General features: G+C 40.5%; 1 protein-coding gene across 4 annotated transcripts in view; it reads right to left on the reverse strand.

Moving 5' to 3' along the window:
• The window catches only part of SWAP70 (switching B cell complex subunit SWAP70), a 135,012-nt gene that overhangs the window by 46,535 nt on the left and 61,540 nt on the right, over nucleotides 1–26,937 (reverse strand). For all 4 annotated transcript variants that reach the window (XM_047776315.1, XM_047776313.1, XM_047776314.1 and 1 more), the window contains one exon: nucleotides 11,580–11,720. In XM_047776315.1, coding sequence (XP_047632271.1) covers nucleotides 11,580–11,612 — 33 coding nt within the window. In that variant the 5' untranslated portion in view covers nucleotides 11,613–11,720. The remainder of the gene's footprint in view (nucleotides 1–11,579; nucleotides 11,721–26,937) is intronic.

Consider the following 26,937-nt stretch of genomic DNA (forward strand, 5'->3'; position numbering starts at 1 on the left):
AATTATAAACAATGTAATAAAATTTATGTGCATGTGGTCTCTCTCTCATTATACAAATTTAATGCCTCTTCCATCCTTAAGCACTTATCCATGTGGCCATAACTTCTGCAGTCTCAAGTGCAACAGCAAAACCAGCAGAATTTCCTTTTCCTTCTTCACAACTTTATGGATAGAAGAATCATTCTTACCATAGACATTAGCAATCTCAGCATACAATGTTTTTTCTTTCCTTATGAAGTGGAAGAGTTTGACTTTTCACTTAAAGGAAGCACTTTACAGCTTCCCCTTGGTCTATCCAAATTGGTGGCATTGCTACTCTTGTGCTTTAGGTCCATTTTTAGGTAAAATAAGAGTTACTTGAACACAAGGACTGCAATCCCATGACAGTCAATCTGATAATCCAAGTGGCTGATAATTAAGTGACTAATGGGTGGGAGACACTGAACAAAGGGACAATTCATGTCCTAGGCCTGATGAAACAGAAAGGTACAAGGTTTCCTCACACTACTCAGAATACACAATTAAAAGTTTTATGAATTCTTTATTTCTGGAATTTTCTATTTAATATTTTTAGACCACGGTTGACCACAGGTAACTGAACCCATGGAAAGAGAAACTACGAATAAGGAAGGGTTAATGAAGTGCCAAGTGCTACAGAGACATTAAGAAAATCTTTTAAATGTTTTAAAACATTTAAACAGGTGGCACAGTGGGTTTTAAAACATTTAAACAGGTGGCACAGTGGGTTAAGGATCCAGCATTGTCACTGCTATAGCTTAGGTTCATTCCCTAGCTCCAGAACTTCCACATGCTATAGGCACAGCCAAAAAGAAAAGAAAAGGAAAAGACTGTTGGTGTTGTAATTCAGTGGTCATTAGTTAGTTACCTTCAAGACAGCCAAGAAGTCTGGGTATAAGTCAGACTGCAATGGGATCCAAACTGCAAATTCTCCATAAGCTAGTTTTCCCAAGAAATAGGTAGTGGCTTTTTGATCTAAGTTTTGTCTTACTTGATTTTAATAAGTTGTCTATTCCACTTGTTCTCCAAATTCTAATCTTCTATTCCTTAGTTTAATCATACTCAAAGGTAAAAGCATATTAAATGATGACATTTATACCTTTTAAAAAAAGTACAGGAGTTCCCGTCGTGGTGCAGGGGAAACGAAGTTGACTGATATCCATGAGGATGTGGGTTCGTTCCCTGGCTTTACTCAGTGGGTCAGGGATCCAGAGCTGCCATGAGCTGTGGTGTAGGTCACAGACGAGGACTGGATCCTGATTTGCTGTGGCTGTGGCATAGGCTGGCAGCTATAGCTCCAATTCAACCCCTAGCTTGGGAACATCCATATGCCACAGGTGCAGCCCTAAAAAGCAAAACAAAAACAAACAAACAAACAAAAAACAAAAAAAAACTCCAAAATCAGATCATATATGAAAAGTCCACAACTAACACAACTAATATTATACTCAACAGAGGGAAACTGAAAGCTTTTCTTCTAAGACCAGGAATAATACAAGGATGCTCACTCTCACCATTTCTATTTAATACGGCTCTGAAAGTCCTAGCCAGAGTAACTAGGCAAGAAAAAGAAATAAAGTCATCCAAATTGGAAAGAAAGAAAGAAGTAAAATTAACTACAGATAAAATATTCTTTCTCATGTAGAAAACTCGAGAGATTCCACTAAAAAAACCACCCCCCCAAAAAAAACCTATTACAACTAATAAATTCAGAAAACCTGTAGGATACAAAATCAACACTCAAAAACCAGTGTTTCTATATGCTAACAATGACATTCTGAAAAGAATATTAAGAAAATAATCCCATTTGCAATAGCATCAAAAAGAATAAAATAGTAAGTTCCCTGGTGGCCTAGTGGTTAGGATTCATCACTTTCACTGCTACGGCCCAGATTCAATCCATGGTCTGGGAACTGAGATCCCACATTAAGCCACTGTACACCACGGACAAAATAAATAAATAAATAAATAAATAAATAAATAAATAAATAAATAAAATTTTTTTAAAATTTTATTTAGTTGTTGTTGTTGTTGTTACTATTTCTTGGGCCGCTCCCGCGGCATATGGAGGTTCCCAGGCTAGGGGTTGAATCGGAGCTGTAGCCACCGGCCTATGCCAGAGCCACAGCAACGCAGGATCCGAGCCGCGTCTGCAACCTACACCACAGCTCACGGCAATGCCGGATCCTTAACCCACTGAGCAAGGGCAGGGACCGAACCCGCAACCTCATGGTTCCTAGTCGGATTCGTTAACCACTGCGCCACGACGGGAACTCCCTAAATAAATTTTTAAAAAGAATAAAATACTCAGGAATAAACTTAACCAAGGAGGCAAAACTCATTCATTAAAAACTACAAACCATTACTCAAAGAAATTAAAGACAACACAAATAAATGGAAAGACATCCTATGTTCACAGAGTGGAAGGCTTAATATTATTAAAATGTTCATACTACACAAAGCAATTTACAGATTCAGTGGAACCCCTGTCAAAATCCCAATGACATTTTTTTCTGCAGAAACAAAACAGCTCATCCTAAAATTCACATGGAATTTCAAAGATCCATAATAGTCAAAATAATCTTGAGAAGTATGAGGTTGGAGGTCTCATACTTCTTGATTTCAAAACTTATTACAAAGATACAGTAATCAAAACAGTATGTCACTGGACTAGAGAAAGACATATAGGCCAATGAAACAGAATAAAGAGCAGAGAAATAAACCCTCATGTACACAGTTAAATGATGTTTAAGAAGGGTGCCAAGACCACGCAATGATAAAAGGAGAGTCTCTTCAACAAATTGTGTTGGGAATCCTGAGTATCTACATGCAACAGAATGAAGATGGACCCTTATCTTATACCATATACAAAAATTAAGTCAAAATGGAATAAAGATCTAAATGTACAACCTGAAAGCATAAAACTCCTAGAAAAAAATATGGGGGGGGGAATTCATGACATTAGAATGGACAATGACTTCTTAGATATGATACTAAAAGCATAAGCAACAGAAGCAAAAATAAACAAAACTACATCAAACCTAAAAACTTCTGCACATGAAGGAATAAAAATCAACAGAGTTAGACAGTGGTAAACCAGTTCTTCTCATCACAGAACTCACACTCCTGGGGGATAAGATACAAAACAATACCGCAGTAACACAATCACCTATACGATGAAAATTGTGGTAAGAAGGCAAAGTGTGAAAGGTTGTAAGCATACATTACAGGAAAGCTGGTTAGGTCTGGAATGGGTGGGGTGCTGTGTGGAGAAACCTCCCTGAGAAGTGACAATCAAAACGATACCTAAAGGATGAACAGGAATTAGCTGCATGTTAAAGGTGGGGGAAACTTAACAGCAGAGGAAGAGCATGTCTGAAGGCTGTGCAGCAGGAAGGGTCTTGGTAATCTGAGGAAGGCCAAGGTAGTCTCACTGAAGTAAACAAGAAGGTGAGAGGAAGAAGAAGAAGCTAGAGGTTGCAAAAGCCAAATTGAATATGGCCTTCTGTGCCCTGATAACAAGGGGAGAGGAAGAAGAGGAGGCTAGAGAGGTTGCAGAGGCCAAACTGAACAGGGGCTTCTGTACCCTGATAAGGATGCTGGACTTACTTAAAAACAATAGCAAGCCATTGAAGGGTGCAAATTCAATATTTAATGCTACCTCAATTAAAATAAATCTGTAAATTGAAATGGTCTCCAGGTCCATTCTAACTATAAAAGGTCTAGAAATCCATGATTCCATTCTGCACCTCATCTACAATTACAAACAGTGCTCCGACTTAAAATTCCAGTTTATTTCACACCTATTAAGTCAACAGTCTCATATCTATTAATATTGGCTGCTAGTAGTTTCAATGTATCCAGAAGGAAGATAATTTCCTAGAAAGAAATTCGTCGAGTTGTTTTTATTTTTAACATATAATTACTTGACCTCAAAATCATACATATGAAGAGTAAGATACCACCTCAACTTCGACTCAAAGTACTAAAAGTTTTTACAAAACTAAATTCATTTGTGTCTCTAAAACTAGACATTTCAAGACACAGAGATAATTCTCAGAAGACAGGGAAATTGGCCAATTTGATGCTTTAGAAATTGATTACAGATTTTTTCCCTTAGAAATTATGAATTAATTCTACTTCAAATCATCTATGCTAACAAGAGAATCGGAGTTAAAGATTTACCTAACATACCTGCTATTATTTATAAGAGTGGGGAAAAAATTAAAAGTCCACCAAAAAGGGAATGGTTATAAAGTCATGGTACAAAGCTATTATACAGTCACTGAATACCACTTAGTAGCTGGGTGACCTTAAGAAAGCAAATTAACCCATGATCCATCTCTTCATCTTTAAAATGGTGGTAATGATAATATTTAACTTACAGAGTTGACATAAAGTAGTAAACCAATCTTGCCTCCCAAGGATTTTACTGTACTTGATTGTGATATATTATCATTTTACACATTGTTAGATTCACTGACCTAATAGTTGTTGTGTATTTTTAAATCTATGTTCATGAGGAATATTGTTCTGTATTTTTGGTAATGGCTCATCTCATATTTTCATATCAGGGTTATGCTGGCCTTATGAAACAAATCTGGAATTGTTCACTTTTCCTCGTTTTCTGATGGAGTTTGTGTGAGATAGGTGTCATTTCTTCCTTAAATGACTTAGAGTATTCACCAGTGAAACCATCTGGACTTGGAGTTTTCTTTGCATGAATGTTTTGATAATTAATTTATTTAATAGACATAGGGTTATGCAGGTTTTATATTCTGTCCTGTGTCAACTCTGGTAAATTCTGTTTCTCAAGTAATTTGTCTATCTCATTTAAGTTCTCAAACTGTTGGCATAAATTTGTCCACAGCATTCTCTTACTATCCTTTTAATATCTGTTAGACCTTTAGGGATGAGCCCACTCTAGAAAAGAGACATTATACTGAAAAAAAAAAAAAGTTTCTGTGCTTTTCTTTCGAGTGTGTATATGTATGTTCCCCCCATCAACAAAAAAGCAAAAAGAAAAAAAAAGATTATGTTAGAAAGCAGTGGATTCCCCAATTAGGACTTGGTACTGCCAACAGATTTTTGGTTTTTAATCATATAGCTCAGGCCAACCTTTAATGTGTAGAATCAGGGAAAAGAACTGACAGTGCTTTGGACCAAAAAAGCCTACTAGGCTATTAAATCTCCTGAAAGACTAAGACTGCCTCACAAACATGCAAAAGCATAACAAGTTTTTTATGTAGCCTATTTGGGCTCAACAGCAAAAAGGTAACAATATACCACTTTCCTCAATTATTCATTCTCAGATAATCCAGACATAGTGGGTTTTTTTGCTCAAAAGGAGGTGGGAAAAGCTCACGAAAAAATTCTTCATGGATATTTACAGAATTCCATTCTTTACTAAAGAAGGAATTTAACAGACAAGCAACAAAAAAAGTTAACAATCAGCGGTCAAAATATTTGATACAAAAACTGACATGTTTATCATCTGACATCTCAGGAAAGCCAAAAATAATTCTGTCAATGTGAAGAACAAGAGGAATTATTCTCTGTGAAGAAGCAAATATAGAAACCAAAAGGGAAAATTTACTTTTTGCAAAGCAAGTTTCACTATAATTTTGCTCTTAGTCTCAACCCCTTCAAAGTAATTCTCCTAGGCAAAGGCAGATAACCTTTCAAATAACCTGGGGAAAAAATGACTAAAATAAACACTAAGGAATACCAGGTACTAATTAAGAGGAAAAAAAAAATCATCTTAAAACACTGGAAGTGAGTTCCTGTTGTGGTGCAGCGGAAACAAATCCGACTAGGAACCATGAGGTTGTGGGTTTGATCCCTGGCTTTGCTCAGTGGGTTAAGGATCTGGCGTTGCCGAGAGCTGTGAGGCAGGTCGCAGACTCGGCTTGGATCTGGCGTGGCTGTGGCTGTGGCTCAGTCTAGCAGGTACAGCTCCGATTAGACCCCTAGCCTGGGAACCTCCATATGCCACGAGTGTGGCCCTCAAAAGACAAAAGAGGCAACAAACAAACAAATAAAAAACACTGGAGGAAAAAACTTAGAGAACCAGACAGAAACTCAGATAGTTTGAGATGATCGGAACGGCTCTTAAACCATTCCACCCCTGCCGACACATCCAGGAAAAAAAATATTAATTCTGGAAGGGAGTAACCTAATCCCTCAATAGTACATAGAGTTAAATGAACACTAGGCTAGAAGGTAAATGGCTCAGGTTCAAAATCTATCTGCCCCTTATTAGCTAGGTAACCTTATGCTCTATTTCCTCCTGAGTTAAATGGGGATAAGAATTCCAGTTATGCATCATAGAATTACCATGAGGCTCAAATGAAACACTGTATATATGAAAGCACCTCTTGTAAGTGTTTGATCATTATTTCATATTTTCTTTGCATAACTGATGACAATCACTAAGTTTTATGCTAACATTCTTCAGTTACTCTTGGCATTTTTTTCAACCAAGTTTCAAAACAAGGCAGTAATCTTTGCTCATTTTAAACCCACACCATGGAAACCTTGGCTGCTTTATTTGGATTGAAGGTCTGGCAAAATTCCACTCCAGGTGGCTAAGCAATAATAAACAAGGGCTCACTGTTTGAGCACATCCTTACTCACTCTGTGAATAAGTTTTCCTCCAAATTTAGTGACTAATTTTGGATTTGTTAAATATTGCTATATTTCCCCCCAGTTACAGAACTTTTAAATACCTAAATACTGAAACAAAAGATACTCTAAAACTTTAAAATTCAAGATGTTTAAAGAAAGTGACATCAAGGAGAACAAAATGCGGTATCAGGGTACAGCACTGCGATATATTAAACCATGTTTCTCTGTTCACCAGCCAATACAAATTCTAGCACTGAAAAACAAGCAATTTCTAGACTTCTGAGAAGTTCCCGGGATGTTCCATATATTTTAATAGCAGGTATAATTCTACTTATTGTCCTTAAATTTCTTTTTTTTTTTTTTCTTTTGAGGGCGCACCCGAGGCACATGGAAGTTCTTGGGCCAGGGGCTAAGTGGAGCTGCAGCTGAGGCCCACGCCACAGCCACAGCAACACCAGATCAGAGCCATATCATGACCTACACCGCAGCTCACAGCAACACTGTATCCTTAACCCACTTGGCCAGGGACCAAACCCAGGTCCTCACGCAGACCATGTTGGGTCCCTAAACTGCTGAGCCTAATGGGGACATCAATTTTCAAGATTAAATACATGCAAACAGTAGATCATCAAATAGTTGCTGAATATAAGACATATTTACTGAGTGAACTGATTTTGGTTTTGATTTTAGTTTAAATAAACTGAAGTTTTTTTTAAAAAAAGTAAAAATACAATGAGGTCATAGTATATGTTTTAAATATGTTTTTATATTTTAAAAAGTAGGGAAGACAACAAGTTTTTGTTTTTATTTATTTAAAGTCCATGATGCCAGCATGCTAATACATACCTTAAGGGGAAAAAATTAGGGAAGATGTTATTTATCCTAAAGACAGAGAGAAAAGGAGTCCCTGGGTTTGACACTCCATTGTAGACCGTCTTGTTTCTAGGTCATAGGGTCTAAATTTGATTAAAATAGGTATTGAGAGAAAAAAAAATGGGGATATACCTACTTTTGACCCCTTCTGTGGGATCTTGGCATACATCATGCATTAACCACTTGTCTTAAGGGTTGTTAATAGAGTTTAAATGTTCTCACCACTATGATTGTATTCAAAACTTCTAGGCTTCTATTTAAATTAATGGAGAAATATCAGATGGTATACTCAAGAATTCTGAAGCTGTTATAACTAATCATGTTTAAAAGAATTTCTTTAAGATAAAGACAAATACTATATATTCTCAGTTACATGTAGAATGTATAAAAAAATGAAAGAAATGTGAGAGTAGAATGGTGGTGGTTGTCAGGGGCTGATGAGTAGGGGAAATGGGGAGATGCTGGTCAAAGGGTACAAGTTCTAGCCTTTTTTTTTTTGCTTTTTAGGCCACACCCGCAGCATATGGAAGTTCCCAGGCTAGGGGTCCAATCGGAGCTACAGCTGCCGGCCTATACCACAGCCAGTGCAATATGGGGTCTGACCTGCATCTGCGACCCACACCACAGCTCATGGCAATGCCAGATCCATATCCCACTGAGCAAGGCCAGGGATCAAACCAGCATCCTCACGGTTCCTAGTTGGATTTGTTTCTACTACACCACAACAGGAACTCCAAGTTCCAGCTTTAAGATGAGTAAGTTTTGGAGTTCCTGTTGTGGCACAGTGGAAACAAATCCAACTAGGAACCATGAGGTTGCAGGTTTGATCCCTGGGCTTACTCAGTGGGTTAAGGATCTAGGGCGTTGCCATGAGATGTGGTGTAGGTCACAGACATGGCTCAGATCTGGCGTTGCTATGGCTGTGGTGTAGGCTGGCAGTTATAGCTCAGACTCAACTCCTAGCCTGAGAACCTCCATATGCCGCGGATGTGGCTCTAAAAAGACAAAAGACAAAACAAAAAAGATGAGAAAATTTTAGGGATCTAGTGCACAGCATTGTTACGATAGTTAACAATATTGTATTACATACTTGCACGTTGTAAGAGAGTAGATCTTAAAAGTTATCACCAGTGGAGAAAAATGTGATTAATGGGAGGCAATTTAACACAACTAACTTTAATGTGGTAATCACTTCAGAATACATACATGTATCAAATCATCACATTGTATATCTTATACTTGCATACATACATTGTGTCAATAATATCTCAATAAAGCTGGGGAACACTTTGCTAAATAAAAAGAATTTCTTCACAAACATAATAAAGATGTATTTACTTATAATGCAACCATAGAACACAAATGAGCTACCTAACAATAAACAGCAGCCCAAAGAAGCTCCAAAAAATAGTACAGCATCATGAAACTTTGAAATCTCACACATCAGTATTTTTATAATTTAAGGGTTTTTTTTTACCATGATACAATTCATATACTATAAAGTTCACCCTTAAAGTGTACAATTTAGCAGTTTTTAGTACATTCACAAGATTTTGCAACCATAGTCACTAACGCTAGAACATTTTCATCACCCCTAAAAGAAATCCCAAAGCCATGAGTCATCGCTCACCATTCCCACTTTCTCTCAGCCTCTGAAAACTATGTGTTTGCCTATTTTATGTGAACATGTCACATAAAATGGATCACACAGTATGTGGCTTTTGTGAGTTTGATTAAGCCTTACATTTCATTATGGTGTGGTTTCTCCCTCTGCAATCTATTCTAATTAAAGCATGACCAAGGCAATCTCTGCAGAGGAAATACTTAAAAATATATGTTATACATATGTATGTGTATATATATATATATGTATGACATACATACATACAAAACACACACACACAGACACAAAGAATAATAAAATGTACTGTGAGGCTGATATGGAATAAAAGACCAAGAATACTATCTAAGGGAACGCACTGTAATTTTGATAATCTTTGCTGCAAATTTTCTGAAAAATATAATGTGATTTTTTAAAAAGAATGCTGACCAGGAGTTCCCATCGTGGCTCAGTGGTTAACAAATCTGACTAGGAACCATGAGGTTGTGGGTTTGATCCCTGGCTTGCTCAGTGAGTTAAGGATCTGGCATTGCTGTGAGCTGTGGTGTAGGTTGCAGAGGCGGCTCGGATCCTGTGTTGCTGTGGCTCTGGTTAGGCCGGCGGCTACAGCTCTGATTAGACCCCTAGCCTGGGAACCTCCATATGCTGTGGGAGTGGCCCCAGAAATGGCAAAAAGACAAAAAAAAAATGCTGACCAAATTTTGGCATTTTCCAAACCACTACCTTAAATTATTACTATAAAGTTTAATGACTGTACTTTGCTATTACAAAAAGACAATAAATTATAAAAAGACTTATACGAGTTCCCGCTGTGACGCAGCAGGTTAAGGACCCAATATTGTCTCTGCAGTGGCACAGATTCAATCCCCAGTCTGGCACAGTGGGTTAAGGATCCAGTGTGGCCACAGCTGTGGTGTAAGTTGCAGAAGCAGCTCAGATTCAATCCCTGGCCCAGGAATCTCTATATGCCGCAGGTGCAGGAAAAAGAAACAAACAAACAAAACATATAAATAGCTACAAAAATCCCCAAAAAGATATAGGAAAAAAAAGTCAATAGTTACAGTATTTAGGTGATGGAAAAATAGGCACTTTTTTTTTTTTTTTTTGGCTGCAGTATGCAGCAACTTGATGTGGGATCTCAGTTCCCAGACCAGGGACAGAACACAGGCCACAGTGGTGAAAGTGCTAAATTCTAACCACCTGACCACCAGGCAACTCCTGAAAATAAGCTTTTTTAGTTGTTTTGTTTTATTTTGGCTGCACCCATGGCATACAAAAGTTCCCAGGACATGGATGAAACTCACACCACAGCAGTAACCATGGCCACAGCAGTGACATCACCAGATCCTTAACCTGCTGAGCCACCAGGAAAAAATTAAAATATATTTTATTTTTAATTTTAAAGTATCATCACTGTCGCTTTTTGAAAGCCATTTTTGACAAATATCCAGTACTTCATGCTTGGTGTTACAAATAAGCAAAAGCAGGAATTCCCAACCCTTCACGTCTATCTATGATGACTTTCATATCTAAACTAAATGTACAGGATATGGAAAGATGACACTGATATATCATTCAGTTAAAAAAAATAAGTTGAACTATATGTAGCATGATCCTAATCACACAGAAACAAAATACTATGTATTGTATAGGTATGAGTTTGCATGTATATAAAAAGGTCAGCAAATATATTCATCAAATGGTTAACAGTGGTTACTTCTGGAGAGTCAGACTAAAAAGAGTAAAGACTTTTTCTTTCATATATTTCTGTATTAATTTCCTATTTAGTAACAAGCTACCTTTGGTAATTTTTTCACCACCAATGTTTGTAATTAAATGTACCATCAATTTAGATAAGTTCCTTTAAAAAATAAAAGAACATTAAATTCAACACTTTAATGTGTCAGTTTCTAATTATCCAAACCAAGAAGAAAACTGAACCCAGCAGAAAATGCCAATAGGTTATATTTGACTTCCAAACACATAAGAGGTCTCTGAAGCATCTTTAAATATACCCCAGAGGAAAATCCCAGTGGTACCTGGAAAAGTCTAGGATAAAAACTTTGCTGTATAATATCTATATAAAGACATCACACTTTACCCCATCACAGCTTTAACAATCACTGCCAGTACAGGTGGAACTAGAAATTAAAAAGAAACAAAAGGTCCCTGAGAAAAGAAAGATACAGATTAATACAAAACACAGTTCTATATTTCAAAATATGAGCCAAAGTGCAAAAATGTCAAACCACATTTTAGAAGACACTGGAGAGGGAACTGGGAAGCACTGTCAGTCTCTCATTCTTTCTTTCCTTTCTGATTTATCCTGTGATGCTTTACACCCAAACTGCTTAGTGAACTCACCGACAAGGGGCCATGGGGCCCACTTGAAATGGGCAAATCGAACAACGCTGGAAGCAGGAAGAGTTTCGAAGCATACCTTTTCCAAAATGAACTTGTTTAAATATGGCATGTAGCCCTGATTGGAGACGGGCCCCTCATCATCATCCCTGAAGTGCTCTTCAAGGGCAACGGGGTCATGCGGAACCTTCAGCACCGTGCACAGGTTATGGGAGAGGACCTAAGAGGGAAAGAGAGTAGGTTAGAGGCATCCACTAACCAGCACTAGGCACCGACACTGTCCGAACACAACTGGCTGCTCCCTACTGGGAGAGAGAAAGATGGAGAATGAACTAGCAAACATGGGGAGAGCACTGCTCAGCTGCCAGCTTCCTACTTGTTAGCCACAGTGTCTGTCCTTCCCTCCCCAGTTCTGGTTGACTTCAAACGAGTCTCTCTTACATGCCTACAATGAGCCAGGCTCCATGCAAGACCTGGGACTATCACACTCCTTGTAGTCTTTTATTAATTGGCCCACACTGGAAAGAAAAAGGGAGGAGAGAGCAAGAGAATGTGTTTAAAATTAAATTTCCCCTCAGAGCAGTGTCAGGTGATTAGAGCTGTTAGAGAAAAGAGCTACAGCCAGGGCTTCTGGACAAGTGGCTGACCTGAGCCAGCTACCAGCTCTCTGGGCTTCAGCTTCCTCTTCTTGTTGAATATAAAGAGCCAAGTTAATATAAAAATATATCAAATATTAATTAGGACTCTCTAAACGTCCAAACATCTCTACAATTCTATGACACCAGGTTAGTTTTCAGAATGAGTATAAAAGAGTATAAATATAAAAAGAGAAAGAAATCAAGGGCCCAGTTTAGAACTATGAGAAAAATCAATAGCAGAAATATGTCAGGAGTCACCAAAGTGGCTGAAAACATTCTGCAGAAAATTTGCATTCTTGTATTTCATAAGCCGAGTGCATACTTCAACATGCAGGCAGCCGAGTGTGAGCAGCCTGGGCTATTTCAGGACTAGTCTTGTTTCACGTGAAGTGAAAATTAAAAAATAAAACTTAAATCCCTTCCATTTCATGTGTGCATTCTAAATAGGTCAAATTACATAGCTAAGGCTATACTTCCTCTAACTGAGAATCTTTGTTAAATCCCTATTCAATATTTTGTTAAATCCCTACTCAATATTTCATTAAATCCCTAGGTTAAAAGATTCCCTATTTTTCTTAGCCCTAGTCATTTAAATCGCTTAAGGAGCTACATTCATCTTAATGAACACTTTGAATTCCATTAAGCAAGTCACTTTTTTCTGTACACACACATTTCGGTTAGAGTTTTTTAAGATGAAAAAATAATCTATAAAAAGAACATTTGCATATCTTCATTCTCCATTTGTTTCTCAAAGCTTCATTTATGTAGAGATCTTTTTCTACATGCTCTACTGGTTTTAAGGAAGTAAGTAAAGTGAAGGAAGTAAACTCACAAATGGTTACAAATGAAGTAATGAAGACTTTTATCAGCCCCTACAAAGCCGGCTGTGTTTCTCAAGAAAACCCTCCATTTGCGAATAGTAGAGCACAGGAAAAGGGCACTTGTATTGAATCTTGCACCAGAATCAGCAAAATCCTAAACAGGTATCTCCTTTCTCTATTTAAACTTACAGAGTAAATATCTGCCCCCAAAAGTTTTGTGAGGATCGACTTCGAGAACGTCAAGTGTTTAAAGACTGCAACATACTATAGAAATATAAGTTTTTAGAGAAATGAGGAAATACAGAGCATAGTCTTCAGATAAGGCTCAAAGGCCATTCAAATTTTAAAATTATTTGGGACTTTACCCACATAAAAATTCCCAACCATTGGTTAACCTATGGTACCTCCATAAAACATGAAGAGCAACGAGGAACTCGCTGTGTTGTGATAGAAAAAGATCTCCAAGATAAATTAAGTGAAAAAAGCAATGTCGCCAAGACTGAATAGAGTATCTCAACTTTTATGTAAAAGAAAAGGGAAGAATAAATAGAAGGATATATAAGAAATGAATAACTGGCAGGAAAAGCTAGTTTGAAAAACAGAAGGATATATAAGAAATGAATAACTGGCAGGAAAAGCTAGTTTGAAAAACAGAAGGATATATAAGAAATGAATAACTGGCAGGAAAAGCTAGTTTGATTGCAGGCCCGGAGCAAAAGATTTCTCACTGAGCCTCCCTTTTTATTAAGTTTTTGAAAAACAATTTACCTATGCAAAACATATAATACCTATTTAAAAAACTGAATATATATACATATTTTTTAAATGGCCAGCTCAAGATCACACAGCTAAATCTACTTATCCTCCAACTCCATATTCTTTCGGCTACATGAACTTACTCCCTAAAGATTTAGGTATAAAAGGAAGACTTAGTCCACAGCAAAGTAACATGATTAACAGAGGAGTAAGATGTAAAGGCAATAAATGAGTCCAGAAAGAATCGTGTTGCTACAGTGACTTCGCAGAGGAAGTGAAGTATAACCTAGGCCTTAAAATAAGGAGAACTTTTGGACAGGAAAAGGGCAATGGGAAGGCTCTCCATATAGAGGAAAAACATGAGGAAAGTAATTGATTAATACAAAATCCTCAGGGTACAAAAGGCAGACACCAATCTCTACACCCACCCTCTTTCTCTTTGAGTATCTTAGATCCTCAACTAAAAACATAGTGTTATTCTTCTTAGCCTCACAGATGGTGAGTACTGGCTCAAAGAGATTAAATTGGTTTTTCTCGACTAAGGTTACTTCACAGAACTGAGATTAGAACTCAGGTTTTGTAATCTTTGGCCCAATACTCTCCAGTAGTAAGGAGCATTATGTTTCTAGTTTTCTAAAGTCAACATTGTGATAAGTGCTTTAGTTCAATCTGGTGATCCCAATGCGGACTGAAACTCCAGACTTTAGCCTTGAACAGTTCAACAGCATTTTTTAAAAATTATTTTTATTTTTTCCATTATAGCTGTTTTACAGTGTTCTGTCAATTTTCGACTGTACAGCAAGGTGACCCAGTCTCTCTCTCACACACGCATTCTTTTTCTCACATTATCCTCTACCATGCTCCATCACAAATGACTAGATATAGTTCCCAGTGCTATGCAGCAGGATCTCATTGTTTATCCACTCCAAATGCAACAGTTTGCATCTATTGACCCCAGATTCCCAGTCCATCCCCCACCCCAGCAACCACAAGTTTCTTCTCCAAGTCCATGAGTTTCTTTTCCTAAATAGCACTTTTGTTAAATACAGGGGTAACTGAATTCAGTGATCATTTCCTTAACCACCTTTAGTTAGTTGAGCAAATTGTGAGGAAGGCAGCAGATTATAGTAAAGGACCCTCAAGGAGAAGACCTGAGTACCAGCCCTATTTATGTGGTCTGTTCCTGTGCAGTGGTCTGCCATTTCCCTTTTTATTTTTTTTATTTTTTGTTTTTGTCCTTTCTGTTGTTGTTGTTGTTGTTGTTGTTGCTATTTCATGGGCCGCTCCCGCGGCATATGGAGGTTCCCAGGCCAGGGGTCGAATCGGAGCTGTAGCCACCGGCCTACGCCAGAGCCACAGCAACGTGGGATCCGAGCCGCGTCTGCAACCTACACCACAGCTCACGGCAACGCCGGATCCTTAACCCACTGAGCAAGGGCAGGGACCGAACCCGCAACCTCATGGTTCCTAGTCGGATTCGTTAACCACTGCGCCACGACGGGAACTCCCCATTTCCCTTTTTAAAATACTGGAATATGTCACTCCTTACTGGCTTAGTCTCCGTATCCTCAGTGTAAAATGAAGAGTTGGGGATTTGTCTCTAAAAAAAAAGTTTTTAAGCCCAATCCTTAACTGTCAACCCAAACTCATTTCATGAATTCAGCAGAAAGAACTACAGCTCAGATCAGAAATTCAGCCTTTTTCATCGTTAGTAAGACCTAGAACAAGGAAGTCTTCTTCAAACAAAATAACAACTGAATAACAGCTAATTGGAAAAGGTTTGTAACTAAAAGAGAAAAGAAAAAAAAAACAAAAAAAAACCAACAACTGTGTGCTATCTATAAACACTTTAAACAAAAATTATCATAAATTTTTTAAAAAGCCTAGACAGAATCTTAACTTTTTTTCAAAAAGTAGAGGAGTTCCCTTTGTGGCACAGCAGAAACAAATCTGACTAGGAACCATGAGGCTGCAGGTTCAATCCCTGGCCTTGCTCAGGGGGTTAAGAATCGGGCACTGCTGTGAGCTGTGGTGTCAGCTGCAGACGAGGCTCGGATCTGGTGGCTGTGGTGTAGGCCAGCAGCTACAGCTCTGATTCGACCCCTAGCCTGGAAACCTCCATATGCTGCTGGTGAGGCCCTAAAAAGACAAAAAAAGACGACCAAAAAAAAAAAAAGTAAAGTTGGAATTTCCACTGTGGGTCAGTGGGTTAAAGACCCAACATAGTGTCGGTGAGGATTCGGGTTCCATCCCTGGCCTCACTCAGTGGATTAAGGATCCATGTTGCTGCAAGCTGAGGCACAGGTCACAGATGTGGCCTGGATCCCGAGTTGCTGTGGCTGTGGCTGTGGCCTGCAGCTGCAGCTCCGATTCAATCCCTAGCCTGGGAACTTCCATATGCCGCAAGTGCGGCCGTAAAAAAAAAAAAAAAAAAAAAGTAAAATGTATGAAGAAAAAAATCCTTGAAGCCCAGAATATAAACCAATAACAAGAAGTCAAAGCTCCATAAGCTTATATAGTAGTTTGTGTTTTTTAAAGTAGACTCACATCACCCATTAGTTGGTAGGGTCTCGCCCCTGGAGAGTAGCTATCACTGCTGCTTTATAGATGGTGCGGTTGAGTCAGAGATGAGGTGATGTCCCCCAGTCACAGGGTTTTATGTGCAGTGAAACCAGGAGTAGAACCCAAACCTTGTACTTTGGTGCCCTTTCCATGCCCTGCCACCTTCCTTCTCCTTCTGGAAAAAGAGCCCTGCCCATACAAAAGTGACTGGCCAATCATGCATGTTGCTGCTGAGGTGCAGTGATGGGCTGGCGTCCCCCAGCTCACACAGTCAGCTCTCCAGCACCCAACAAGATGGCTGGAGCTCTTCAGTGGAGCCAAATTCAATCAGTGGTGAAGAACTACTCTGCCTAGAAATCTGGGACCATTCACTTTCTGGAAGCCCTCACCTCCCAGCAGCCACCTTTGGGCGAAACTGTTCCAAGAAACGCACTGGTCTTCTCCCCAGATGAGGATGCTGGAAAGCAGATGAGGAGCAAAGAGGACCTCAAGTTCTTGATTTGTCCAAGGACTGCGCCTGAATCACTCTAATCAGTGTTCACAAGTTTCTTGAGAAAGTTGAATTTATCCCACTTCAAATGCCTGCTCCTCCTCCAAAGGCCATTCTTTTGGCGCCTACATAATTGCTAGGCAACTTTGCTCTCATTCCCCGATTTGAAGAATAAACTATTGTTACTTTAATAAAAGATCCATGTCCATGCCAGACCCTCATTGCTCCAGTTCCTTCACAGCTGTCTGCTACTGCCTTTGCAGGGCCCCCACTGACAAGAGATGACTAATTAACCGCTCGTGTGGTCTGTTCCTGTTCCGTGGTTTGCCATTTACCCTTTTTTAAGCATTTCGCTCCAACTATCGTGAAAAGAAATCAAGGATGATGAACGACTAAACAGTGTTTGAACACATGTGAGTGCATGATGCTTAACCTCCTCCCTCCCAAAGATGTAGAGATTACAAAAGTTTTCTGACATGAGCCCTCCTCCCCAGTCACACGCTGTTTCCCTTTACAGGATGTGCGTAATGGTTAAAACTCAACACTGAGAAAAAGGGGGTGGGGATCTCTATTCCAACGAGCTTATCTGAACCAACACAATTACAGAACTATAATTCATAATGGGCGATGTTTTCTTAAAACGTGAAAATTCCTGTTGGATTCATAAAATTTCAAGCTAATGGCGAATTACCAGAAAACTCTTCCCAACAATGAACCAGAATGACCAATTTCCTACCAGCGCTATGCCCTGCCTTAAGAGCATTGTCTTCATAGAAGTCCCGCCCCTCATCACAGGACTCCTTTTCCCCTTCCCGACAAACGACAAATGCCCTTGTCCTGTCACCACCTAAGGCTTGCCTTCTCTTATGTTATCTTTATTGTATTCAGCCTCAGAAATCTCAAAGTCATCTTTGACTCAGTCCTTGAATGCAGTCACCATCCTAGACACTTTTACCAAATTAATCTGCAAGCATGGCTAACCTATCACCTTGTCTAAGTCATTAGAAGTCTACAGAAGGAAAAACCAAGAAGGTTGAGTTCCCTTCGTGGTTCAGCAGTTAGCAAACCCAACTAGCATCCATGGGGACATGGGTTCGATCCCTGGCCTCCCTTGGATTCCAAGTTGCTGTGGCGGTGGTGTAGGCCGGAGGCTTCAGCTCTGATTTGACCCCTAGCCTGGGAACCTCCACATGCTGTGGCTGTGGCCCTAAAAAGACAAAAAGACAAAAACAAAGAAGCAAAAAACCAAGATGGTATTAATCTCCGCTCTGGAGTTAAGTCACTTGGCAAGCCAGCCCCACTTTACCTTTCTAGCCTTATTTTTTCCTTCTGTCCCTACTGTACAAATCCAGCCCAACTAGTGTATTCACTGCACCCCAAATAAGCCCTGTACCACCCTTCTGCCCCTTCCAAAGCTCTGCTCCAATAAGCCCTACCGTTTCTACCTAATATAAATGCCATCCTTTTCTGACCACCACTCAAAATCAAGATAGTCTGCGTTTCCCAAAAAACACTGTGTTTCAGGTTTTACACCAGCATACAAGATTTTTTTTCTCCCATTAGGACTATAAATTTCTAAAAAGCCCATGGCTTACCTACCTTTGCATTCCCACAGCACCTAGCATGCTACTCAGAATGCAGAAAGCTTTCAATACATGCTGAACAAATTCTTTCTAAAAATTCTCTTTTAACAGTAAAACCATAATATGTTAATAATGACAACAATCTGAGGTAATATCCTACTCCTATCTTCTTATTTCACAGATAAAAGGACTGGGGCCTGAGACTTGCTTCAGGCCCACACTGATAAGTAACAAATCAGAAGCAAGAGCCCAAATCTCCTAACTGCCCAGCCCACAACCTGGCCCTGTGCTTGGAAACATTCTCTTTTGCCTGGAGTCACATCCTTCAAGTCTGGGTCATTCTGCATAAACTCCAGGAAATCTTTATCACCCTCTCTGTCCACTGAATTCCTATTCAACACTTAAGTGAATTCTGTTTCATGTACTAGTAATAGCTCAAATAACTAACTGCAGCTCAGTGAGGAAGGAAGCCCTGCCTAATGCTTTTTTTCCATATCCTTCACAGTGACTAGCATATGGCTAAGAAAAGACTCAGGACCATAACAGTTATAGACACATTAAGGCAGGATATCTAACTTGAAACCATCTGCTGTGGGGAGTTCTCCTGTGGCACAGCCGGTTAAGGATCCAGCATTGTCACAGCAGTGGCTCAGGTCGCTACTGTGGTATGGGTTCAGTCCTTGGTCTGAGAACTTTCACAAGCGGTGGGTGCAGCAAAACAAAACAAAAACCTATCTGCTGTGATGCTATCCACAGAAGAGATGCCACTAAACTACCCTATATGCCACTGGATTACATTTTAAATAGACCACCTTTAATAAGTTATTTTGGATGATTCTCTAATTTAGCCCTCTTTAGGAATCAAAAAGAAAAAAACTGGTAAATTTGACCACATAAAAATTCTTAAATTTCCCTTTAAAAAGAGACACCTTTGGAGTTCCCATCATGGTGCAGTGGTTAACGAATCTGACTAGGAACCATGAGGTTGCAGGTTCAATCCCTGGCCTTGCTCAGCAGGTTAAGGATCCGGCGTTGTTGTGAGCTGTGGTGTAGGTTGCAGATGCGGCTCAGATCCCGAGTTGCTGTGGCTCTGGTATAGGCCGGTGGCTGCAGCTCTGATTCAACCGCCAGCCTGGGAACCTCCATATGCTGCGGGAGTGGCCCTAGAAAAGACAAAAAAAAAAAAAAAAGAGAGAGAGAGAGACACCATAGGGAGTTCCCATGTGGCTCAACAGGTTCAATATCCAGCATTGTTACTACAGGGGCTTGAGTCACTGCTGTGGCAAGGGTTCGATCCCTGGCCCAGGAACTTCTAGATTCCATGGGCATGGCCAAAAAATAAATAAAAAGAGACACCATAGAAAAACAAACAAAAAAGACTAAGAGCTCAAATATTCAAATTATTCCTAGGATAAAAATAAAAGATGAACACCTGATTTTAAAAATGGACAAGAGGAGTTCCCGTAGTGGCTCAGTGGTTAACAAATCCGACTAGGAACCATGAGGTTGCAGGTTCAATCCCTGGCCTTGCTCAGTAGGTTAAGGATCCAGTGTTGCCATGAGCTGTGGTGTAGGTTACAGACGCGGCTCGGATTCCACGTTGCTGTGGCTCTGGTGTAGGCCTGTGGCTACAGCTCTGATTGGCCCTCTAGCCTGGGACCCTCCATATACTGCAGGAGTGGCCCTAGAAATGGCAAAAGAAAAAAAAAAGACAAATAAAATAAATTAAAAAAAATGGACAAGAGATGTGAATAGAAAATTTCACAAAAGAAGCTAATGACTAATAGATATAGGAAAAGATGCTTAACCTCACTAGTAATTAACATAATGTAAATTAAAATAGCTACTTTCTTTTTTTTTTGTCTGTACCCACAGCAAATGGAAGTTTTGGGGCCAGGGGTCAAATCTGAGCCACAGCTGCAACCTATGCCACAACTGCCACCTATGTCACAGTTGCAGCAATGCCAGATCCTTAACACGCTGTGCTGCAGTGGGAACCCCAAAGCTACTACTTTTTGTATGAGAAACAATACCTGGTATTTGAGCAGATATAGGGGAGTTAAAATTGCCAAACCCCCAACACTGGAGAAGGTATAGAGCAGGTTTTCTTCATCACTACTGACATTTTAGGCCAAGTAATTCTTTGTTTGGGAAACTGGGGTGGTGTCCTACCCACTGTAGGAAGTTTAGCAGCAACCCTGGCTGAAAACATCAAAACATCTCAAATATCCGAGAATAGGCAAGTACTTAAATAAAGCATGATTCATCAACACACTGAAATAGCTCTCAGCCGTTATAAAGGATGACGGTGTCTGTATCCATGGGCATTAATATGGAAACATGACCCTAACACTGTTTAAGCGAAGAGGTTACAAAGGCAGATGAAACAGCACCCCATTTACACAAAAGGATATATATCTATGTGTATATACACATGTGTGCATGCATGTGTACGCATGGAGGCAGCAAGGGAGATAAAGGAAAGAGAGGAAGAAAGGATGGGGAAGGAGTGAGAGAAAGATGTTAGCAAGATAATCACTGCAAAGTTAACTGCATCTGCTGTTGGTGGCTGAATTTCAGGTGATAGAATTTATCTTTGTCTCTACACTTTAAAGCGTTGTTTGACTATCCTATGCATTATCTTTACAACTGGAAAAAGTGACGGTTTTATATTTATGAAAAAAAAATGTTTTTGTCTTTTTTTTAGGGCCACCCCTGTGGCATACCAAGGTTCCCAGGCTAGGGGTCGAATTGGAGCTGTAGCTGCCGGCCTATGCCACACTTAACAGCAACGTCAGATCCGAGCCGCATCTGTTACCTACACCACAGCTCACCGCAATGCCGGATCCTCAACCCACTGAGCGAGGCCAGGGATCAAACCCATAATCTCATGGTTCCTAGTCAGATTCGTTTCCGCTGTGCCACGACGGGAACTCCAAGAAGATTTAACTCCAGTAAGCTTCTGTATCTCTTTCTCCCACCATTCTATAAGATGTCTCGTTAGTTAACACTACCAGAACTAGCAGGCATAACTCATTTGACTTGAGATCTAGTAAAGCCGTCCAGTTTCTCAAGATCCCAGTAAAGATTTTTGAGGAAAGGACTCAAGATGAATAACAAGTATATGAGAGAGAATTCTACAGTAGAAGATGGAGAAATTAGGTGGTTTAATTAAGTACACTTTTCTCCAAAAGAAGATGTGAAGCCACAGTGTACACCCAAGGTGATAATAAAGATCACAAGCCTGAGATCTACTTCTGCTGCCCCATCCTCTGACCACTGCCCCCTCGTCCCCTTCCAGTCACTATACCATGGCTGCTTGTTATCCCTATAAATCTCACGAAATTGCCTTTTGAAAAGATTCTGTGGCAGACACAGAGCTGTGCCATTCAAGAAAGGAACTGCTGCCCAGCTATGGGGACGGTTAGCTGAGAACCTCCAGCTGTTGGTACCTTTAGGGTCCACCACAGCCAATGCCTGAGCAAGGTGGTGGTGCCATTTCTCCCCAACACGGGCTTCCTCTAACAGGCCATCTTCCCTCCAGAGCTCCAGGTTTAGTCAAGTCTGCATTACGGTTTGACAGCTCCTTTTCCCAATGCTGCTTCCTCTCTCTTTTTTTCACTTCTTTTTGACCCTTTGGCACTCCCAACTCTATCTCAGCATCTGCTTCCTGGAGAACACAATGTGGGACAAATACCTTCTAAACAAGTCACTCTCCCAAGTCTCCGGCCCTTGGCACTTGGATCATCCCCTCCTCTTAAGACCTTTTTTGGTCCCATGGCATATTATTTTCTAAATACTACAAAGAACTCTGTTCTGCTCCATGAAGGTACCTTTACGGGGTCACCAATGTTAACCTTCATTCTCCCAATCTGGACATTTTCCAAAGCCCAATTTCCAGCCCCTAGTTCTTTCCCCTTATTCATCTTAAAAAGTGTTATAACTCCGGCAATGTTTGATTACCTCTATTCTAATGACTCTCTGGTCTTGACCTTCCAAATGAGCTCTGGTTTACATCACTGAGACTAAAGATTTCTATGCTAAATTTGCCTCACATCCAAAAAATCCAAAGGAGAATCATTACTTTTCTCCCTGAAACAGGTCTTCCACCTGGATTCTCACTTTGGTACCATCATTCCCTTAACAACAAAACTAGGGACTCTCCTCTTCTTGTATTTTTTTAACTTTTAGTTTGTCCTATTTCTGGACCCGATTTCTCTCTCCACTGAGTGAGCTTCTCTGTTTGTGTAAGGCTAACCAGAGAGCATGAGGCTGGGGAAACCAGAGCTCCCTGCCCTCAGCAGTGATCCCATTCTCCCTCCTGAGTCCCTGTATAACAAGCACTCACCAACAGGACCGTCGTAAACACAGCAAGCCAACAAAGTTAAATCAGAAGGCTAAGCCCTGAAGATCTCGCTCCCCCATCTTTCACAAATGAGGAAAATGAGAGAGTTCCCATCATGGCTCAGCTGTAACGAACCCAACTAATATCCATGAGGACATGGGTTCGATCCTTGGCCTCGCTCAGTTGGTTAAGGATCCGGCATTGCCGTGAGCTGTGGGGTGGGTGGCAGATGCGAGTTGGATCTGGGGTTGCTGTGGCTGTGGTGTACGCTGGCAGCTACAGCTCCCATTCGACCCCAGGCCTGGGAACTTCCATATGCCACAGGTGCAGCTCAAAAAAAGACAAAAAAAAAAGGAAAATGAAACCCAGCCAGGAGAAGAAACTGCCCAGGGCCACACAACTAACAGAGCCGAGACTAGTCTCCTGACTCTAACCAGTGCTCTCTCTCCTGACACTTTCCTGTTCCGCCAAGGGATTTACTTTCCAAATCTTTCTTCATAGATGTTCCTAGAGAGGAGCTTCACACACACACAAAAGTCACTGGCAGATGTCCACTCCCGTAAAAGCATTCTCTGACCTAACTCCTCCAATCCTCATCACAGACTAGGTAGGCTCCCTTCTTCTGTGCTCCCCAGCACTGTACACTTTCTTTATCTCACTATATTTGAATTGTTGGTTCGCTGACCTATATTTTCTTTCCTTCTTTCCTTCTTTCTTTTTCTTTCTGTCTGTCTCTCTCTCTCTCTCTCTCTCCCTCCCTCCCTCCTTCCTTCCTTCATCTTTGTTGTCTTTTCAACAAAAGGAGGTTCCCAGGCTAGGGGTCAAATCCAAGTTACAGCTGCCGATCTGCACCACAGCCACAGCAACACCAGATGTCAGCTGCGTCTGCGACCTACACCACAGCTCACGGCAACACCAGATCCTTAACCCACTGAGCGAGGACAGGGATTGAACCTGCAACCTCATGGTTCCTAGTCAGATTCATTTCTGCTGTGCTACAATGGGAACTCTCGCTGGTCTCTATTGCTCACAAGACGTCAAGCTCCATGAGAGTAGGGAGCATATGGGTTTTGATTCCTGCTGCCACCATCCCAGCCTAGCAATCATCAACCTTCACAGCAACCTCCCATTTGGTCTCTCCATCGCCAGCCTCTTACCCACGTCATCAGAATAATCTCAGAGGAGCTCCCACTGTGGCTCAGCAGTAATGAACCCGACTAGTATCCATGAGGAGATCCCTGACCCTGCTCTGTGAGTTAAGTATCCCGAGTTGCCATGAGCTGTGGCGTAGGTTGCAGACATGGCTCGGATCCCACGTTGCTGTGGCTGTGGTGTAGGCTAGCAACTGCAGCTCTGATTTGACCCCTAGCCTGGGGTGTGGCCCTAAACACACACACACACACACACACACACACACACACACACACACACACGCACAGAATAGGAGTTCCTTTGTGGTTCAGTGGAAACGAACCCAACTAATATCCATGAGGACAAGGGCTGGATCCCTGGCCTTGCTCAGTGGGTCAGGGATCCATTGTTGCCATGAGCTGTGGTGTAGGTCACAGGTGGGGCTTGTGGCTGCAGTGTAGACCAGCAGTTCCAGCTCTGGTTTGATCCCTAGCCTGGGGACTTCAATATGCTGCACCTACAGCCCTAAAAAGCAAAAAGCAAACAAACAACAAAAAGAATAATCTCAGAACTCTACCTTTGTCATACATCTACCCAAAAAGTTTTAATAACTTCCCCTCTTTACAAGATCAGTTCTAAACTATTCCTTTTAACATTGTCAACAAATACATATTAATCATCTATTCTGTACAAGCATGAATCCATCTAAAAGGTAACCATATTCCTTTAATTCCCAATTTTCCACCACGCCTCAAAACACTCTGCTCTAGTAACATTTCCAGCTCACAGATACTCTAAGCTTCAGCTCTTGCTCTTACCTACAACACCACCACCACATCTGCCACCCTCTGAGACTGTACCGAACAACACCTGCCCATTCCCTCCAGAAGCAGCAGATTTCTATCTCCTCCAGGAAACATTTTTCTCCTTCCCTCCCTCCCTTCCTTCTTTTTCATTTTTTATTTTTTTGCCACACCTGCATGTAGGAGTTTCTGGCCCAGGGATCAAACCCACACCACAGCTGTAACCAGAGCCACAGCAGTGACAACACCAGATCCTTAACCTGCTGAGCCACAAGGGAACTCCATGAAATAGTTCTTTTTAAAATTTTTTTATTATAGTTTATTTACAATGTCTGTCAATTTCCACTGCACAGCAAAGTGACCCAGTCACACACACACACATACACACATACATTCTTTTTCTCACATTATCCTCCATCATGCTTCATCACAAGTGAGTAGATACAGTTCCCTGTGCCACATAGCAGGATCTCATTACTTATCCACTCCGAATGCAGCAGTTTGCATCCTACATCCCCAAACTCCTAGTCCATCCCATTCCCTCCCCCTTGGCAACCACAAGTCTGTTCTCCATGTCCATGAGTTTGTTTCTTTTCTATAAATAGGTTCATTTGCGCCATATATTAGATTCCAGATATAAGTGATACCACGTGGTATTTGTTTTTCTCTTTCTGGCTTACGTCACTTAGTATGAAAGTCTCTAGTTCCATTTGTCCTGCTGCAAATGGCATTATTTTGTTCTTTTTTATGCCTGAGTAATATTCCATTGTTTATATGTAACCACATCTTGTTAATCCATTCCTCTGTCAATGGACATTTAGGTTGTTTCCATGTCTTGGCTGTTGTGAATAGTGCTGCAATGAACATACAGGTGCATGTAGCTTTTTGAATGAAAGTTTTGTCCGAATATATGCCCAGGAGTGGGACTGCCAGGTCGTGTCATGAAATATTTCTTGTCTACAACTGTATGCATCTTATTCTCTATTCCTTTTAAACTTCTACAGCAGCTCCATCCAATAGAATTATAATGGAAACTACATATGGAATTAAAGAATTTTAATAGCCACTTTTTAAAAAAGTAAAAACAGGTGAAAATTATGTTTACTAATATATCCAAAATATTATAACTACAACATATAACCAATATTTTTAAATTAAAAAGATATCCTACTTTCTTTTCTCATACTAAGTCTCTGAAATCCGTTTATTTTATATTTATACACATCTCAATTTGGGCTGGCCACTTTTCAATGCTCAATAGCCAAATGTGCTTAATGGCTAATGTACTGGACAATGTGGCCTGCAGCACTCATTTTCCACACTTTCTTGAACTTGCTTATACGTTACCTTGTAGTCATTTCATGTCTTAGCTTCTTTACTAAACCATATTCTCCTCAAAGTAAGGGACAATATTATATATTTTTCACTTTCCCATGGTCCCTAACAAAAGGTATAGGTTAAAACCTTCACATTTTTGCACTGTTTTGTAGATCAATTTTCTTCAACATTCAGTGTTTGTAAGAAATAGGTGGCTAATAATTGTCTTGTTGTCACACATAAAGGTTGTAAGCTCCATCCATTCAAGCAAGCATGTTGTTAACATGTCTTATTATTTTCCCACTTAACAGATAATCTTCAACTACAAGAAGCAAAGCAAATTCCCCAAAGTCACCCAAATGAAGAACTTCAGAATTCCAACCTAGTTCAACCTACTAACAGCCTGATTACCTACAAGCCTTTTCTCAAACCATCGCTAAGGAAGTCACTTGAGAGTTACGTCAGCTGCCCACCAGTTCCTGCTCTCAACTCCAATGTAACAGCACATGGCTGAGACAACCAACATCCAGTGAATTAAAAGAACTGGAGTTCTTGGAGTTCCCGTTGTGGCTCAGCAGCAATAAACCCGACTAGGATCCATGAGGATGCAGGTTCAATCCCTGAACTTGTTCAGTGGGTTAAGGATCCAGCATTGCTAGGAGCTGTGATATAGGTTGCAGACATGGCTTGGATCTGGCATTGCTGTGGCTGTGGCTGGGATGTGTAGCTCAGATTTGACCCCTAGCCTGGGAACTTCCATATGCCATGGGTGTGGCCGCAAAAAAAAAATGAAAAATAAAAATAAATAAAAGAACTGGAGTTCCTGATGTGGCACAGCAATGTAATGATCCGGCATTGTCTCTGTGGCAGCGTGGGTTCCGTCCCCAGCCTGGTGCAGCAGTTTTAAGGATCCATCATTGCTGCAGCTGTTGCACAGGTCACAGTTGCGGCTTAGATTCAATCCCTAGCCCAGGAACTTCCATATGCTGTG

The sequence above is a fragment of the Phacochoerus africanus genome, chromosome 4 (assembly GCF_016906955.1).
Source record: "Phacochoerus africanus isolate WHEZ1 chromosome 4, ROS_Pafr_v1, whole genome shotgun sequence".
In the NCBI taxonomy this organism is placed as follows: Eukaryota; Metazoa; Chordata; class Mammalia; order Artiodactyla; family Suidae; genus Phacochoerus; species Phacochoerus africanus.